The sequence below is a fragment of the Acanthochromis polyacanthus genome, chromosome 10, assembly GCF_021347895.1.
Source record: "Acanthochromis polyacanthus isolate Apoly-LR-REF ecotype Palm Island chromosome 10, KAUST_Apoly_ChrSc, whole genome shotgun sequence".
NCBI lineage: Eukaryota > Metazoa > Chordata > Actinopteri > Pomacentridae > Acanthochromis > Acanthochromis polyacanthus.
In genome coordinates, this window is record NC_067122.1 from 23,321,979 (window position 1) to 23,339,820 (window position 17,842).

The 17,842-nt window shown below is 43.7% G+C and overlaps 2 protein-coding genes across 2 annotated transcripts; both read left to right on the forward strand.

The window, feature by feature from the left end:
• The first annotated feature begins 956 nt into the window (after positions 1-956).
• kctd12b (potassium channel tetramerisation domain containing 12b) lies at positions 957-4,500 on the forward strand. The gene has a single exon (XM_022192148.2). It carries the CDS (start codon positions 1,704-1,706, stop codon positions 2,553-2,555), a length of 852 nt encoding a protein of 283 aa, XP_022047840.1. The 5' UTR covers positions 957-1,703; the 3' UTR covers positions 2,556-4,500.
• Positions 4,501-15,752: 11,252 nt separating this feature from the next.
• LOC110949876 (arp2/3 complex-activating protein rickA-like) lies at positions 15,753-16,847 on the forward strand. The gene has a single exon (XM_022192175.2). It carries the CDS (start codon positions 15,905-15,907, stop codon positions 16,310-16,312), a length of 408 nt encoding a protein of 135 aa, XP_022047867.2. The 5' UTR covers positions 15,753-15,904; the 3' UTR covers positions 16,313-16,847.
• Positions 16,848-17,842: the final 995 nt, after the last annotated feature.

Here is a 17,842-nt window from a genome sequence, read left to right on the forward strand (position 1 = left end):
GACACACCTTCTCATTCAATGCTTTTTATTTACATTTCAAGGTGGAAATGCTCCAACATCGACTTATTTCACTGAAAAGCATATAAAAACATCATATGGACATGTTGTAAAGACAGAAAGATATATATATATGTACTGTATTTAGAGATTAAATATCCTCTGTCATCTATAAACTAAAAGTAACAATGAAACAATCATATTTATCTCATAATATTTTGCGCTTGTTTCATTTAAATGGTTTAACTGGTGGAAGCAAGACCTCTCCTGCTTCAGTAAAACGCCCTTCCTCAGTATATGCGGCCTGGAGCTTTCAAGTTTTCTCATCACAGTAGTCAGGCTGCACGCTCCGATCAGATAAAGTCAGATTGCAGATGAGCAGGGAGAAACTTTCCCCTCTTCAGCAGATGAATTTGCAGTCTTGCAGCAGCTCCGCTCATAAATCATTCTGCACAGTGAAGGTCAAACATCCAAGTGAGGAAACAGATTTATCAGCGAAGGTTCATTTCTACAAGAAAGCTCCGATCTTTCTGTATTTGTCATCAGAATCACAAGCCATTAATGTGCTGCCAGAGATTTTTTTTTTTTTTTTTTTTTACCTCTTCAGTATTCACTAGATGTCACTGTTATCCCATCCTTCTGGGCACTCATCATAGGAAGCCTTCAGAAAAGTAAGTGCATCAGAATACACTGCATAAATACACCGCATACCTATCTTTGAATGAGTGGTTTGAATGAGACTCCTGCATACTTGTGCACAATTTTATTTAAAATCACAGATCCATTTCTGTGAGTGACAAAAAATGAGGCAATTAAGATTTCAGTAGAACTTTAAAGGAAATTGCAAAATATTATTTTACTGGGAAAACAGCTCCAGGAGAGGTGCTGTCTGCCTCAGCTGTTCCTGGAGGACAGTTGGAGAGGGGTAGATTTCGACTTGGATCACAGCAGAGGCGCGTCACGGCGGGTGGGCGTGGCCAACCGGGAGGAATAACGCCGTATCCTCCGTTACGCTGCAGTTGGAGTTACGAGCCGGGACCGCAGGGACTGAAAGAGCCGAACAGCCGGTTACCCTCTTCCTCAAGTGATGGAAAAGACGGAGCTCTTTCTGTACGCCTTCCTCGTCTCTCACTACATCTGGAACATCGTCTTCATCTCATGGCTTTTCACCAGCGGGACACCTTCGGATCTCTCCAACTATGGATTGCCTAATTGAAGTTGGGCCACCTGATCCTGTTTGCGCCAGGACAAGCGAGCAACACTAGAGCGAGAGAAGTCGTTATGAGCGGTTGTGTAAAAAGAAATGCTGCATTTCCTGCCCAGAGAACTGGTGTGAAAAGCAGAATTTCATCCACAGGATATCACATCTCTGCGCGAAAAGGACATAACGGATTCAATTCGCCGCCTCCTGAAATGACCTGCGATATGATTTAGTATTTACGAGGAAAAGCTGTAGTTAGGATAGAGAGTATGCTTGTGTGACTGTTTTTAGTTTAGTTTTTTGCTGCTTTTTTTGCGCGCATACCAGTTGTGCACCGCATTTTAGCCGCTCCACTACCACAGACAGCAGGACCTGAAGTCTTTGACAGGCAACAGGCCACACCAATCACTGTGAAGGGTTTTTACAGACAGCCCTGTCAAGTCTTTTAACTTTCACTACAACCGAGAGAGTTTTTAAAGCTGCACCAGTCCAGCAAGAGTGAACCATGGCTTTACCGGATAGTGGCATCTCCGGGGAGGAAGTACCCTTCCCAGAGATCATAGAGCTCAATGTTGGCGGCCAAGTGTACATTACCCGCTACTCCACCCTCACAAGTGTGCCGGACTCGCTGCTGTGGGAGATGTTCAGTCAAAAGTCAGCCAAAGGACTGGCGAGGGACACCAAGGGTCGCTTTTTTGTGGACCGGGATGGTTTCCTGTTCCGTTACATCCTGGACTACATGCGGGACCAGCAGCTGGTTCTTCCGGACCACTTTCCCGAGCGCGGCCGTCTGCAGAGGGAGGCCGAGTTCTTCAACCTGCCGGAGCTCGTCAAGCTGCTGGCCCCCAAAATCAGCAAGCAAAACTCCCTGGGTGACGAGGGATGCCAGAGTGACCCAGAGGACTCCTCACCTGGGATTGACACGGCCCGTAACCTCAGCTCCCTGGGTGCCGCCGCTGCTGCCTGTGCCAGCCTGGTGCCCGGCGGCATGGACAGCAAGCGGTCCGGGTTCATCACCATCGGCTACCGAGGCTCGTACACCCTGGGCCGTGACAGCCACACCGACGCCAAGTTCCGCCGGGTGGCACGGATCATGGTGTGTGGGAAGACCTCCCTGGCCAAAGAGGTGTTTGGGGAGACACTGAACGAGAGCCGCGACCCCGACCGCCCCCCTGAGCGCTACACGTCCCGCTACTATCTCAAGTTCACCTTCCTGGAGCAGGCTTTTGACAAGCTGGCAGATGCGGGCTTTCACATGGTGGCCTGTAACTCCACAGGAACCTGCGCCTTTGCCCATGAGCAGACGGACGACAAGATCTGGACCAGCTACACTGAATATGTGTTCTACCGTGAGTGAGACTATCGGCTTTGTTCCCCCCGGTCCTCCTCACCCTTTCTCCAAGAGTCCCCCTCTCCCCTCCTGCCTCCAGCCATCCTGTCTTTCCTTCTCTGATGGCCTCTGCACCAGTAGATGTACCGTAGATGTTGTGCCCTTCCATCTCTCTTTGCAGCTTTTGTCCTATGAACAGTACCCAGCCGCCATTCTGACTCTTCATACCTTCTCTGCAGGGTCGAATCTGCAGCACGCCTCCCTTCAACCCCAAATCCAACCCCTTTCATCCTCAGGTCCAGCTTTTGCCCACTGCTTAAGCTGCTGCCCCATCTAGGTGTAGTCCCCAGTCCTCAACCACAGCAACCCCACATCCTCTCCTGCAGAGACTGATACCTTCTATGTACTATTCCCCTTTTTTGTACTCTCTATATATTGCATCTGCCTTGGTGAAGCACAATACTGTATCCAAGAGCTAATTTTGTTAAACAAGCGCCCCAAGTGTGTCTTTATGACTACCGAACCAGTCATAAAGGCGTAAGGGAAAGGGCTTCATAGAGTTGCCATGATGTACAGTGCTATACTTTGCCTGCTTACATGAGCAGATTGGACTCTCTCCTGCTCCTCTGAACTAAATTACCAAATAATTGGACATCTTATCAGCCTTGAGGGACATGAGCAGCCCCAGCACAAGAAACAAGTGTAATCTAATTTCCCTCTCAGTTTTTATTAAATGTGTCCAGTACCATGTGATCTGGGAACGTGCCATAGTTAAGTGTGTTGTTGTTTTTGAATGGACGAGGGTTAACGCAGCCACACGGACAGGAAAATAAGTTGTTTTGTTGTGTTTTTCTTTTATTGCAGAAGGGAAAACTAGAATGTAGCTGCGTGGAGTTTCCTTTTACAAAGAGACACTGGCTTTGTATACAAGCAACAGGCTTTGATGAAAAATGATGAAAGCTCAAACATCAAGAGATCTCAAAGATAGGAAAAAAAAAGTTGCCGAATGAAGTGTGTGTATTGATTGTTCAATGGAGCTCTCAGTATTTTAATCAGCCACACTGGGAGGGCAGAGGAGAGGGAAGGTGTTACATCACTCACAGCCAACTGCTCTATTTTTTCCCCCTCATTGTGCTTCTTTGACATTTCTTTGTTCAATTACATATTAAAGAGCATTTCTTACAGATCCTGGGGATAGACTTACACAATGACTTCTTGTTCTTTGCAAAAGTAAAACAAAAAACAAAAAAAGTAGTGGTAGTCGCCATAGCAGATCATGTTTTGAGTGTTCTTTAAACAATAATGTTATTCTTAATACTCGGTTTCAGTATCAGTTGAAGCTGCTGCATATTTGATGATCGCTCTCACTTACTGTAAGTGAATACCCACAAGAAAGGTTAAGATTATGCTGTAGCCAGCCATAGCCCAATGTTTATTCTCACCACTGTAGCAAGAGCATTGTAAGGGCAGTTTTTAGTGACCAGGTATAACTTGAAGTAATAAAGGAGCGAGTTAAGAACGAGCGTTGTTTGCAGCTACAGCCTCAGAACAGGTCTGCACATCATATACCTCAGACTACAACGCAAACTGAAGACACGTCTGTCCGGTAAAGGATCCAGCAGATTCTGTGAAAATGCAGACACAGTTAGAAAAACAAAAGTGGATGCTGTAATAAGATAGTGAACAGGAGGTTTTAGAGGTTGAGAGACAGTCAGTGAGGCAGTGTAGTGCAGGGTTTACCTGAGCTATAAGGTGTCAGGTTGTAGTTCGATGTCTGACAGTGACAATAAATGTATTCTGAAATGTCTAGAAATCGCAATATTGTGTTTCAGTGTGATGAAGTGCTGTTGACATCTGAGTCAGTATGTTAGAGCCGCTGCAGTGTGTCGCTGCAGACGTAGGCAACACTGAAATTAAAAGTGTCCAGCGTAAAAAAAAGCAAATTTGTCAAATAAAAGATGTTTTCTTTCTATTCTGGTTGTACTTTCCATTCATAACAAAAGAGTGTCTTTTTTCCGTTTTGAATGGCAGTGAATGCAAACTGTGAGCCACATGCCCTCCTATTACTGCAGTTTAGAATTTTAATTTTCAACGACAATACAACTCAATCACCCAGTAAACCAAATCAAATTTCCATCTCAGCATTTCCAATTACAGGAAACGTCCTTGGACATAACTCTACTTCTTATTAAATGTTCAGCTCTCCACCCGCAGGCACCATTTCCCTCATCCTTCCATCTGCTTTTCCACTTTTTTTTTCTCCGCATTTTTCCCCTCTTTTTTTCTCAGCCCGGTCTTGCGTCAAGCACTTGACCAGAAAACAGAGCCAGGATAGAAACGAGGACATGCATAGATAACAAGCTCTGTTAAAGCAGATTACAAAACCTTATTTTGTTGCCAATAATTGACCTAATTACTTTGCACAGTAAAAAACGGTGAAGAAGATTGGATCTAAAATTCAGGACTGATGAACTACTTTAGTATTCAAGGCCTTCTGCAGAGTAACAATTTGCCTGTTTGTGAAAGATATTTGTCTGTTGACTGTATTTTCACTGAACACAAACAGACAGCAAAGTTCTGGCCACAGTTATGTTTATGTAGGTCAGACAGTGTCATGTCATTGTGTAAATGCTGGCTTACATAGTTACCTACCAAGAGATTATCACATACTAATTACCTTAGTATAAGACCTCTGGCTTAGATAAAGGCGTAGCTGGTGAGCTTTTAAAAAACATTCTTATGTGGCTCCCTTTCTGGAAAACAGATTTTTTTTTTTTTTTTTTTTTTTGTGGTTTGGGAAGCCTGACGAATCCTCAGAGACCAGGACAGTACAGTGCCTGCAGTGTGGCTCCGGCCCAAACAAACAGTCGCAGGCAGCGTTCCTCTGTCACTTTCCTCCGGCACACCGCTGCAACGCAGGAGTGCCAAGGTCAGTCATTAGCACAAGCATGGACAGACATGCCTCATGTGTGAAATTTCAGGCATCAGTGCCCAGAAACGGCCCTTCGTCTTTACCTCCACGAATTGCCTTGAGACTCAACATTCAACAGTAGATGTGTGAGAAGTGTTGACACGTAGACGCTGAACAGCAGCAGCAGCAGCAGTGAGGTCCACAGCCAGACTATGATGAAACGCTGCTTTTTATTTTTTCTCTTTTCTTTAATTTCTTCAATCTCTGTTGTGAAACTTGCGGCTGAAAAGTGTAGCATGCCTGCTCGCGTGCCATATAACAAGCAGGTTCTAGTAGTGTCACCATAGTGCTATGCCTGTTCTATCCAGAGTGTTACAATAAAGATATTTTACCATGACATTTTTTGCTTCTCTGTCTTTTGGAAAGATTAGATGCAACTGTTCCTAATCACATCGATTGACTTAATTAATCTATTTTTGCTTCGGAAGTTAAGCTTTTCTAATTCCTTATTAAAATAGACAGATTGTAAGACTCCTTTGTTTGTTGTTTGTGTGCCTTCTAGCTTCAGGCCGTGACCTGACCTGTATTGTGCTCCTGTCGTGTTATTGTCACTGTCGGCAGCTCGACATGGCAACATGCTTGGGCCGATCTGCTTTCCTCTCTTAGACTGATCCTTGTCTCGTGGCCAGCTGGGTCACCTCTTCCTGTATTTGGAAAAAGAAAAGGAAAAGAGCAGAGGAGAACAGAAAGGGATGTACGTCAAGGGGGATTAGAAAATGGAGCCGGGAGAGCCAGCAAATTTTTTAAAAGTGAAAGGAGAGTGGAGCGGTATTTAACTGACAAGGATTTCCCATCTGATCTCTCTTCCCGAGCAGCTCCAGCATGAAGCGTCCTGTTATTCCTCACTGGGACGTGCTGTCATGCATTTCTCTGTGGCTTCGTCAGCAAAGATATTCTGTTGCACGACACCAAACAGATATAGATCTACGAGTACACTCGGTATGTTTGGGACTGATATCGATCTATAGTATGGTTGCATCAGCAGAAAGAGGGAAAACCAATATTTACTACCAGGTAGAAATATTATTCTCTGTATTATCTGGGTGTGAATCATCAGCTGTGCATTTAAACTGACTCAGGCTCCCAGTCTGCATCTTCTTTTATGAACAGAAATACCGCATGTGTTAGAGTGACAACTCGGAGTGACTCATTTTCTCGACATCTTATCCTGAGTGTACTATCAGATGTGTCTGCTGTTTCTGCTCATTCTGCCGTTCAGCTGCAACCATCTGTGGCTCTGTGCTCATTTATGTCAGTCTCGGTGCTTTTCGGATGTGCACGCCAGTGTATTTTGGCTCCGTTTTGTTGTTTTTTTTACGCTCATGTTTGTGCTTACGCGGGTCTTTTCGGAGGTCAGGTTGGGTGAGCGTTTGGGCCTCAGCGCTGTGTTGGTATGAGCACCACGCGGGGGCATGAACTAGGTCCACTCCCTGTCTCACAAACATGCTGAGCAGGCAGCTGGCATCTCCAAACACAAGCACAGATGCACACATGCACAGAGGGAGGCAAGTTGCTAGGAGAAGATGTGCAACAGCCATCCCCCGTGCGAGGCTAACGACTCGGAGCGGTGAGGTTTTCGATCAAACTGGGTGCCTTCTTTTCACTCTTCTTTGAGAACGGCTAAAAATGCATTAGCAGGGAAACAAGCCATTTACTTCCCTCATCCTCTGTTGACAGCAATAAACAGGAGAAGCACGTGCTAATATAGAAAAGCATCACTGGTGATAATTAACTGGGAGGATGCGGTGGAGAGCTGGAGATAGCGTGCGGCGGCCTTTGGCTTACCACTCTTATCTCCACCAATATGTCATGCACTGTGTATGTGTTTGCTCATTTGTATATATGTGTATATGTATGTGAGTTCAAGCCTTACTGTGTTCATCTCTGACAACAACACGGTTCATACATGCTTCCATGTAAGCCCACATACAGAGAGTACAGTAGCACAGGCTCAGGGCATCTTTATCTCATTGTGTGTTGGGTTATTTATAGTGAGTCAGGCATTGAGCCAGATGTGTACCTTATTCACTGCACCACTCTGTCCTCCAGCGAGGCTACACATGCTCGGCTGCCCTCACTCCTCATCTTCACACACATGTCCTACAGAGAGCAGCTGTCACAAAACATATTGGCCCTCCAAACACCAGGGGGGCTCCTTCATGCAAGATCAGGAGGGTAGTCGCATTTCAGGGGGGGATCAATGTGGGGCAGATTCTAGTAGCCAGAAAAGAGGAGTTTAGGTCACTACTCGAGTACAGTAATGTGTCCTGTCCCTCCTCACGCTGTCTCCTTATGATTCTCTTTGGCTGGTTCGCCTTTCAGCTCCAAGACACAGAAAGGATAACTGGCAGAGGAAAGCATGAGGGGTGCGTGAAAACACAGAGCACAAGTAGGACTGCAAAGAGAGAGCATTAAATTAGTCATAGAGAGCCAGTCAAAGTGTCAGAGGCAAATTATAGGGTAAAGCCGAGCAACAAAAAGGATAACTGAAGTGGCAAAGTTGTGCATATACTGTACAGAGGCTATAAATATGTGAAGAGGCAAGAGGTTTTTGAAAGACGGGAAAGATCAGACCAAAACACAGACACTATGACAGATTGGGCAAAGTTGGGTGGAAAATGTGGCAATAACTGACAGAGGAAACAGATGAAGTCTGCTGAGCTTCCCCAACACATTTAAAGATGTCACTTACTTTATTACAAATTTAATGTTCATTTTGCACATAAAGCTATATGCTGATGCGACTGCTGGATTTAAAAGTTTAGAGGGGGCTGGGATGGTGTCCGACAGCTATGAATTAGCTGTCACTGACATTTTCCATGGCAACACTTCATAATACAGCCCACGATATACGGGGTGATTTTTCTCCATGAATCAGGTATCATTACAGTACTTACCTTGAGCCTTAACAATGGGTTATTTTAGCAGAAAGGAGAAATAAACTGTACCATTTATTGTAATTTTTAAGGACTATTCTTTGTATTTTTGTAACTACTAACTACCCTTGTAGAGCAGAACTTTTAACAGCTTTTTTCCCTGTATTATAGTGTTAGCCAAGTCTTCAACCTTGATTTCTGTAGAAGCTCTCCTCCATGTTTACTCCTTGCTTTGTCCTGAGTTTGATTTTATGCGGCTGTTTAAGGGATTGTGCCCCACCCCCTTTAACAATATATATTATAAAATCTAGTATTCACCTCATTTACATATGTTGATGCTGTAACAGTGTAAATTTCCCCCTGGCGTGGACAGCAATAAAGAATTATCTCATCCTATTTTATCTTATTTAAAGTGACTCACCTGACACAAAACAGGTGCAGCTAATTGGCATTAGAAGTCACACAATTAGTGAAGTGGAGGTCACCTGAGTGCAGAGCGATTATAGAATAATGACACCTTTATCTGAACGGTCCAGTCACTGGTGAATCACTACTTCTGACTTTATTTGCACTGTGAAGACAGTAGAACACTGATGCGTTTTCACTTTGACATGAAAGAGTCTTTTTTGAAAATTGTTGTCAAAAAGGCCAAATTATACTAATCCTAATTCAGTGCTGAAAAGCAATAAAAAAAGGAAAACTTGCAAAGGAAGGTGAGTATTTTTTATAGGCACTGTATATATTTTCTGTGTGGCGGAAATCAGTGATGGTTAATTAGGCTGGGGACATTGTTTTTCTTTCTTATGGATGAATAAATTGATCCTTGAAATTTGCTTCTTTAATGTGCGCCCAGGGCTCCATTGCCTCATATCTGATATTTTCAAGACATTCAGCGAATGAACATTTAGCCTCCAAAGTTTCTAAGAAAACAAGATGGGAAATGAGTTAAATTTGATGAGTTTTAATTGCACGCCATCAATCACTGACAGAAAAGTTTGCAAGTGAGCAGTTTGTATGCTGCTGCTCATCTGAGCCTAAGCAGTGAGCTGTAAATGCGTCGGTGCTGTTGTCAGGACGGGATTCACCTTGGCCATCTGGAGACCTGCGCTCTAATCTGCCCCTCTAATTATCAGTAATCTCAACACTCATGCTTATCCTCGGTGCTGCAGTCCAAGGCATGGTTGGACGGTGGCAAGAGAGGAGAAGCAGGTGGCAGGGGGGCTGCAAGGGCTGGTGGGGGTGCCAGGATGGGCTTTAGGGTGCTTAGGCAGGCTGGGTTTGGGCTGTGGGAGCCAGACAGCAGCTCATGGGGTTTAAAGTAGGAGAAGATAAAGAGGAAGCACGTGGAGCAGGTGAATCAGCAGGATACTTGGATCGGATGTAGATTTGTGCAAGCCTGCGAAAATAAAATAATGCTATAGACTTTTCTGAACTCCTTGGAAAAGTTTCTCAGTTAGGTATTTCTTGATGATTTGCTCACAAATTTATTTCAGACTCTCCCCACTCTTTGCCCCCTTTCCTTTTCTTTCCTCTGACCTTTCCCTCCTTTTGTGCTTTTCTTACCCGGCATCAGTTCTCCAGTCACCAGCTGTTTACATCAGGCATTTCCTCTACATTATGTAGATTGACAGATTTGTAATTGCTCAGAGACTTGAGAGTGCACTCCAGTGATTTGGATAGAGGCAACTGTGCTTGTGCCCCAGCATGGAAAGTTAGTCAGAAAAATATAGCATTACTGTGACTGATTACATCCTTCCCTATATGCAATCGGTTGATGGCAATCAGAGAGAAAAGACAATGAAGGAGTAGACTGTAGGAGGTGAATCTCACACTGCTATTAGGCACCATACAGATCATTTCACAAAGCAGAGTTGGAAATCTGTGTTGAATACAAGGTAATTAGATTTTAAAAAAACACACTGCAATTGTCAAAACTACTCAGCATGAGCTCCCTTTATAACAGCAGGATGGAGCCATATGTAGAACTTCAAACTGGATAAAATGCTTCTCTCAGCCTGAGAGACATTACTATGCATTTGTAGAGCTCTGGCTCCTGCACATCATTGTGGCGTTGCCATGGAAACGATAATGTCCTCTTGTTTGCTAGTCCCCCCCATCCTCAGGCCACAACACCTGCCAGTGGGCCACAGTGAATTTTAAAAAGTGCTCACAAACTGATTGACCTGACTGTTCAGTGGCAGCTGATGGAAACGACTTTGTGGCTTTCTTCTGCTTTAAATTACATTGTTCACTTCACACTGTAAATAGAAAAAGAAGTCACTTTGACATTGCAGCTATTTCTCAAAAGAAGGCTGAATTGTGTTTTGACATATTTGAGGAAACATCTAAAAATCCATTTATCAACAAGTCAGCATATTTCAGTCATGCTTCATGATATGTTTAACATTTGTCTATTCAGCATTTTGAAGTTTACGTTCTACTAGCAAGCTAGCTTCCAATTTCCAAACTGAGGTATAGCTTGCTGATAGGAGCACCGATTCCCTCTAGACATTAGGTCAGTGTTAAGCCTTGACTAGGCTCGGCTGTGGACACCACGGGAGCATAGCTGTCATTTTTATACCACTTTCTGGTCTGCTTGGAGTCTGGTGAAAAGACTGTGTTCCATACATGCACAGTATAGGTACCCACGTATTCTGCAGATGCCGAGCATGTATACACTAGTCATGCTGACACAAATTTTTTGTTTTCACGAGTATGGTAGGTCTGCTAGATTCTAAGTAATGCAAAGTACAGGAGAGTCCTGTGCAGATGTCTACATAACTATGCTAAGGGGCAGTTGTGCAGATGTGTGAATTACATGGATGCTGATCTACTCTGCATGCATCCAATGGAATGGAGTAATCTGCGCAGATTTCAAGCCAAATAAAAAGTAATGTAAAGCCAATGTTATGCCAGTGATGCACTTTTTGTATCCACAAGTATATAAGGTTTAGCTGGGATCCATGTTTCCTAAAATATTGTTATCAGTGGGAACCTCTACATGGACGTCCACATTCCAAAATGTTAGTCAGTGTGTTGACTTAGTGTGACCACTATGCTCCTGGGGCATACTTGGTAAAAATGTGCATGTATGGAATACACAGACACCAAACTACTATGCATGTATGGAATGGTGCCCAGCCAATGGACTAAAAGTAGTACAACAACAACTATGTGTACGTGGTGTCCACAGCTGCCTGCATCCACAAGGGAGCATGGTCAAGGCCTGATACTTTCCACATCTGCAAATACATGAGGGTCCTCATGACATAAAGTCTGTTATTTACCTAAATCCACAAGAGTCTGTGTAGTCTGTGTCAAATCAAAGAGGTGCCATTAGCTCACTTAGCTGAGAGGTCAACTCCAGCACCAATACCAGAAGTCCCCACCACAGTGGCCTGGACCAGATTCCAACTAGTGGCATGGATTTGCTGCATTCGACACTCCCCGTCTCTCCGCCCCACCACCCCTGTTTTTACTCCCAACTGTCCAAATTCAGACGAAAGAGTATGTCTGTTTGGTTAGGTTACAAAGGCAGTAAGAGACAGAAAAGGTATTGCTCATTTAAAGAATGTGAACCTCCACATGGACCCTAAATGGATTCGAAAGTTGTATAATAACAACAACTATGTATCCATGGTGTCCACTGCTCTCCACAGCTATCTGTGTGTTTGTCTGAAAGGGTAAATGATCAAGGTTTTACTTATTGCTTGCCGTGTTATAATAACACCTGCAGATCTCTCATGCACTTTCTTTCAGTGGATTGGTCCTAGCTAGTGTTAGCTGTCTCTCTTCCACTTGTCCAGTGTTGTGATGGCTGTAAAATATCAAGTGAATAAATCAGTTTACCAACACCAAAATCATCAGCTGAGCCCTAAACCACTTCTGTAAGTGGTGCCATTACAAACTCAAAAATAAATACTAACCAATGATTTACACGAGTATTCCTTAGCAAAAAATAATTTTAATTTCTCTTACATATTGACTTTCCTCAAAAGTAGCAAAGTGTCTATTTCTATACCTTGTCTGGGTTTTTATTTAGTCTGTGTGAGATGATTTGAGGAAATACATGAAGAATCAGGTGAGAGCAGTACTACAAGCCGTGAAGGAGACATTTTGTCAAAGAGAGGTGCTAAACCCTGGCAACAGTGACACATTAGAGTTGCTAATAGCAATAATGATGGCAACGGAGAGATGTGTCACACTGAACAGATGGGAGCGGCAGAAAGAGAGGGGAGATGATGTGTGAGAAAATGCTTTAGCTTTTGCATATATCCCCGGAGAAGTGGCCCGGGGGAGAGGGCTGAGTGCACTCTTTCGCTCTTCTCCTCCATAAGGCTTAGTGGTGGAGGAAAGCATGGAGCCCATCCCCCAGTGGATTATTCCTCTGACACTGCTAAGCCCCCATACTCCCACGTTCAGGCAGTCCTTAAACACATGTATTCATTATGAGAGACACTGAATGCACCAAACACACACAGTGGAGAGCATGTTTCTGGCAACCCCTCCTTCCCCTACATCCCTTTTTTTCCTTTCTGTCTTTATCTGTCCTTCTTTCAAATGCCAGTATATGCCCAGAATAACAGCAACACACACACACACACACACACACACACACACACACACACACACACACACACACACACACACACACACACACACACACACACACGAACATGTTTGTACTTCTATCTTAGTGAGGACATCCATAGGCATAATGCATTTCCTAGAGCCTTACCCTAACCTTAACTATCACAACTGATTGCCTAACCCTAATCCTTACCCTAACCCTAACCAAACCTCAATTCATACCTGTTCTCTAAAAACAAGTCTTCACCCTCAAACATGGCTGTTTCAAAGTGAGGACCGGCCAAAATGTCCTCACTTTGTAAAAATGTCCTCACTTTGATAGTTAAATGCAGAAAATGGTACTCACCATGTAGCAAGTACAAGAACACACACACACACACACACACACACACACACACACACACCTCCACGTATACACACATTCTTATGCATGCATGCTCAAGCACACAGAGGCGACACTCTTCCTGGCTTGTGCACTTTCTGTCACACACTTACGCACATTCAGGTATTCAGAAAGCCAAGGCAGTGGGAGAATATTCTGTGCCGCCTCCATTTGACACAAGCAGCTTTTCCAGTTATATAAGTCACGTTACTGTAATGATGAGCCATGCTGAAGGAAGGAGTGCAGGCCCCTGTGAATCTTTCTATGCCAGCGCACATGTGTGCATGTGCTTCCATAGTGTGTGTGTGTGTGTGTGTGTGTGTGCGTGCGGCGCTTTTTACCTGCACGTCTCTGCATAAGCACGCATGAGAGCTGGTGAGCGAGATTAGCTGCTTTTCATAAACTGCAGCAGCATGCACTGTATGTGACTGCTTCACAGAGGGGTGTGTGATTTAATGTTGTGTGACTGTGACTCTGTGTGATGACGCCGTGCATGAAAACTATGCATGCAGGACTGTCATAGCCGTTTAACTTGGTCTCAGGCCAAAGTCATGTGGATAACTGGAAAGCGTTGATCCACTGAGCATCCAGACTGAAGCAACAGAACAACAACAGCAAAGATTACGATCTCTTCTTCTAGGTATTTGCAGCTGTTTGAAACACTGTTTATTTTACAGATGACAGAGCAGGCATAGAGAGAAGAGCAAGTCAAGATTCTCCTAAAGAATGACAAAAAGAGTGTGAGGATACGTAGTGATCATCGTCAACAGTGAGACTGTGGATTGGCTTTGTTTTCCCAATCCACCCACATCACAAAATGGGCAAAAAAAGTGTGTGTCTGTGTGTGTGCGCCCAGGATTAGTACAAAAGGGAAGGCCAAAAAAGAATAAAGGATGTATTCAGAAATGTATCCACTTTAGGATGGACTTAAGGAAAGTTTGCTGTGACTTGCTGAGCCAATCTGAGTTTGTGAAGTATCAGACAATGAAAATCAGCAGAACAATAGAAGCTGGTCACTTACTCACTGGCTTTTGAAAGAAAAAGATAATTTATGAAGAGAGTGGAGGCAATTCAAAAGTGTATATGGGCTTTCAAATACAATCAGGTACAGAATGTGCACATGCCACTCCAGCTATGCTGAGAAGTCACACAGCAGCAACCTCCTCTGTTCTTGCACCGAGATGAGATGAAAAATCAACATGCTGTGAAAAATGGGTTGTCAAGCTCCGGTCAGGAGGTTTCACGGCATCTGTTCAGACACTGTATTCTTTGTCAGATAATATGCGTGCAAGCAAAGGTAAAGGGGAATTCGAAAATTAAATGAAACTGTCCTCCACTCTCCTCTTCTCTCTTTCTTTTCCTCTCATGCTGAGCTCCTTTCTCTGCTAATTTCTCTGCCTCCCTAATGCTTCTCCAGATGCTCTTGTGCCAGCATGTGTTTACTTTTGTACTCTCTGACACAAAAAAACTGTACAGCTGAAGGCTGAGGTTCTTGTTTCTGTGCCAACGGCACACGACTGACACACTCTGATAAGGCTAACAACAAAACATATAAATAAAGTGAAATGTAATCAAATTTCTGTGCTAAAGCTCCCCTGGTAGCTGAGACCTCTATTCAAACAGACCAGACACCTGAATATAAATCTGCTGCTTGCTCTTACGCTTTTAATTTTTATGGGAACTGTTTGACATCTTTGCAATGTGGGGTTCTTGCTGAATTCGAAATGAGAAAATTGATGCTGCTCGTGCCTAGGATATGTTGCTGGAGAAAACAGCAGCTGAAAAATGTGCACTGTTAAAGTTTGCAGGTCAACACGTTTTATAGACAGACAGACAGACAGACAGACAGATAGATAGATAGATAGATAGATAGATAGATAGATAGATAGATAGATAGATAGATAGATAGATAGATAGATAGATAGATAGATAGATAGATAGATAGATAGATAGATAGATAGATAGATAGATGCTTCACTCATCCAGTTCCTAGTAATATTAGTAGTAGTATTACATGTAAGAAAAATAAGTGTTTAGGACTGCTGTACAGTATCTTATTTGATCTGTATACGAGTTAAAATACTGACACTGCAAATACTTCTCTTTAGTGTCTCCACTCGCTCCTCACAGTGATGAAAAAACTCCAGGAATTCACCCTTCCTGCCTGCTTTGGTCAAGACATAGTTCTGTTGTGAACTCTGGGCAGAGCCAGGCTTTCTGTTTTCCTTCCTTACAGTCTTTTTCTTGAGCTAAGCCGGATCTGTCTTCATGTTTAATGTGTAGTATCAATATTTATTCTCATCTACCTCTCAGAAGGAAGGCTAACAAGCTGTTGAGTTATTTGAATGCAGCACAAATGTTTCAAATTGTACTCATACACGTAATTTTTTCTTCTGCAGGTAGTTCATCAGCTAATTCCAAGGCAGTGACCTCTGACCTCCCAGCTCTTATCGACACAGTGACGTCTAAACCTGCTGCTGTTCGCACTAATTCAGCCACAGTGGAATCCAGCAGCACTGGCAGAACTCGAAGTCTTCCAGAAACCGGCTGCAGCTCAATGCTGGAGCTACAAAAAACCTCAGCTCTGGACTCTCCTCCTCCTCTGACACCACCCCCACCTCCTCCTCCCGCAGCAGACGCCTCAGACCTTCCGCTTCCCTCACCTCCGGTCCTTCCTCCACTTCTGCCGTCGTCCAAACCGTCCTCCACCTCCAGTCCGACGCCGCCCCCCGCCGAGAGCCCCCTGCGTCCCACCACCCTCAACCTGAAGACGCTGCCGCGGCCCTCCGTCAGGGAGAACGGCGGCCCTCCGCCCGGGGTGGACGAGGAGGAGGAGGAGAGGAAGATGCTGGAGGAGGATCTGAAGAAATGCATCGACGACTTCAAAAAGATCCGCTTGCCCAGAGTGTTTCCAGATCGTAAGAGGCACTGGCAAAGTGACTTGCTCAAGAAGTACAATGCGTAGGGAGCTTAGCTGCTTTGCTGTGGCACCATGGTGAACAAACTTGACAAGGATTTTGAAACAATGATGAGAGCACGCTGTGAACAGTGGACTCAGGCTTTATACTCACATTGCTCTGATTCATGCTGTGTGAACAGTGTCAGCGAGTTTACTTAAACCTCTGATGTAGCAGCTTCTTTTGCCTGTCAACAGAAATGAGTTGTTTGATTAGTGATCAGGCTGAGCTAATCTAGCAATCACACGTACACCTTCAAACACAATGTCTTTTCCCATCATAGAACACAGCTTCCCTGTAGAGGATATTAGTCACACTTCTTTGTTCCACAACTTTGGAACATTAAAAAATATTTTCTTCTTGCTCAGTCAAAGGGACAATATATATAATGTCATTAATTAGAGATTTCTGCCCTTCTCTCTGTACCGTGTCTGCTGATCAAGCAAGTGGAAAATGTAAGCAAAGTGTGAATCTTTAGACGTTCGACCGTAATGATGCAAAAATAAAAGAACGAAGTGAAATCTCCGGTGCTAATCATCTAAACTATCTCACCTCATCAATATTAACCATTCGACTTCAAAGCCTTTCCACTCCTCTCTGCCTCCGATTCTGAAGCTCTGCAGTTTGGCTCGTTTTGTGGTTGCATTATCTTCAAGCGTGCAATGGAAAGAATTCATAAAGAGAATGCAGTGCACCAGGAAGCGGAGCGGGTAACTACAGGCGGCCAGAATGTGGAATAACAATGACAATAATTACTACATGAACCAATGCACGTTACCATTTGTTCCTCTATCCATGCTGCATAAAACGTTCACCCAGCTCCACTAATGAATTACCAGGTGTGTGCGTGTAGCTTGTTCTAGTCTTCAGCATAGGATAAATGTCATAAGTCATGATAACATTTGAGCTGTTTAGCTAATTCTCAACATCACATTACTCATTCCTTTGAAGAAATATTGAGATTTTGCTCTAATCCTAACCCTTCAAACTGAGAGGAGTTAGGTGGTTAACTTAGCCTAAATGGGAATAGGACTGCTTTGCTGGTCTGGAAATGTTTAAGCATTGTAAGAGAGGCTCAGAATGATTGCATACGAGTCATAATCAAGAGGGAAAATATGTATCAAAGCGTAATTTTACATACTTCACATATTTATTGTGAGACAACTTTCTGACACCAAATGTATTGTTTTAAGACCTGTGATGGACTGAGCTGCAAAGCATGAGGACTCGCAGGTGAATTCAACAACAGGGTTTTTATATCACCCCCCAAAAAAATGACAGTCACAAAAATCTGTATTAAATTCAGACCCATGAAAGAAGTGAAAAGAATAGATCGTAACCCAGGCTATAAGTAACAAAATAACAGTACAAACTAACTACACTGATCAAACAAACTCTTAACAGGCCCGTAAACCACTAAGCAAAAGGGGACATATATACTGGCTGATCAGACCAGTTACACAACAAGGGAAACATAAAACACCTACGCCAAAACTAACAACAAAAAGCACAAAACAGTACAACTGGTATACTTAACG

Excerpts from the sequence above, each read along its gene's own strand:
- kctd12b (XM_022192148.2), top strand. The coding sequence starts at position 1,704 with ATGGCTTTACCGGATAGTGGCATCTCCGGGGAGGAAGTACCCTTCCCA.
- LOC110949876 (XM_022192175.2), top strand. The coding sequence starts at position 15,905 with ATGCTGGAGCTACAAAAAACCTCAGCTCTGGACTCTCCTCCTCCTCTG.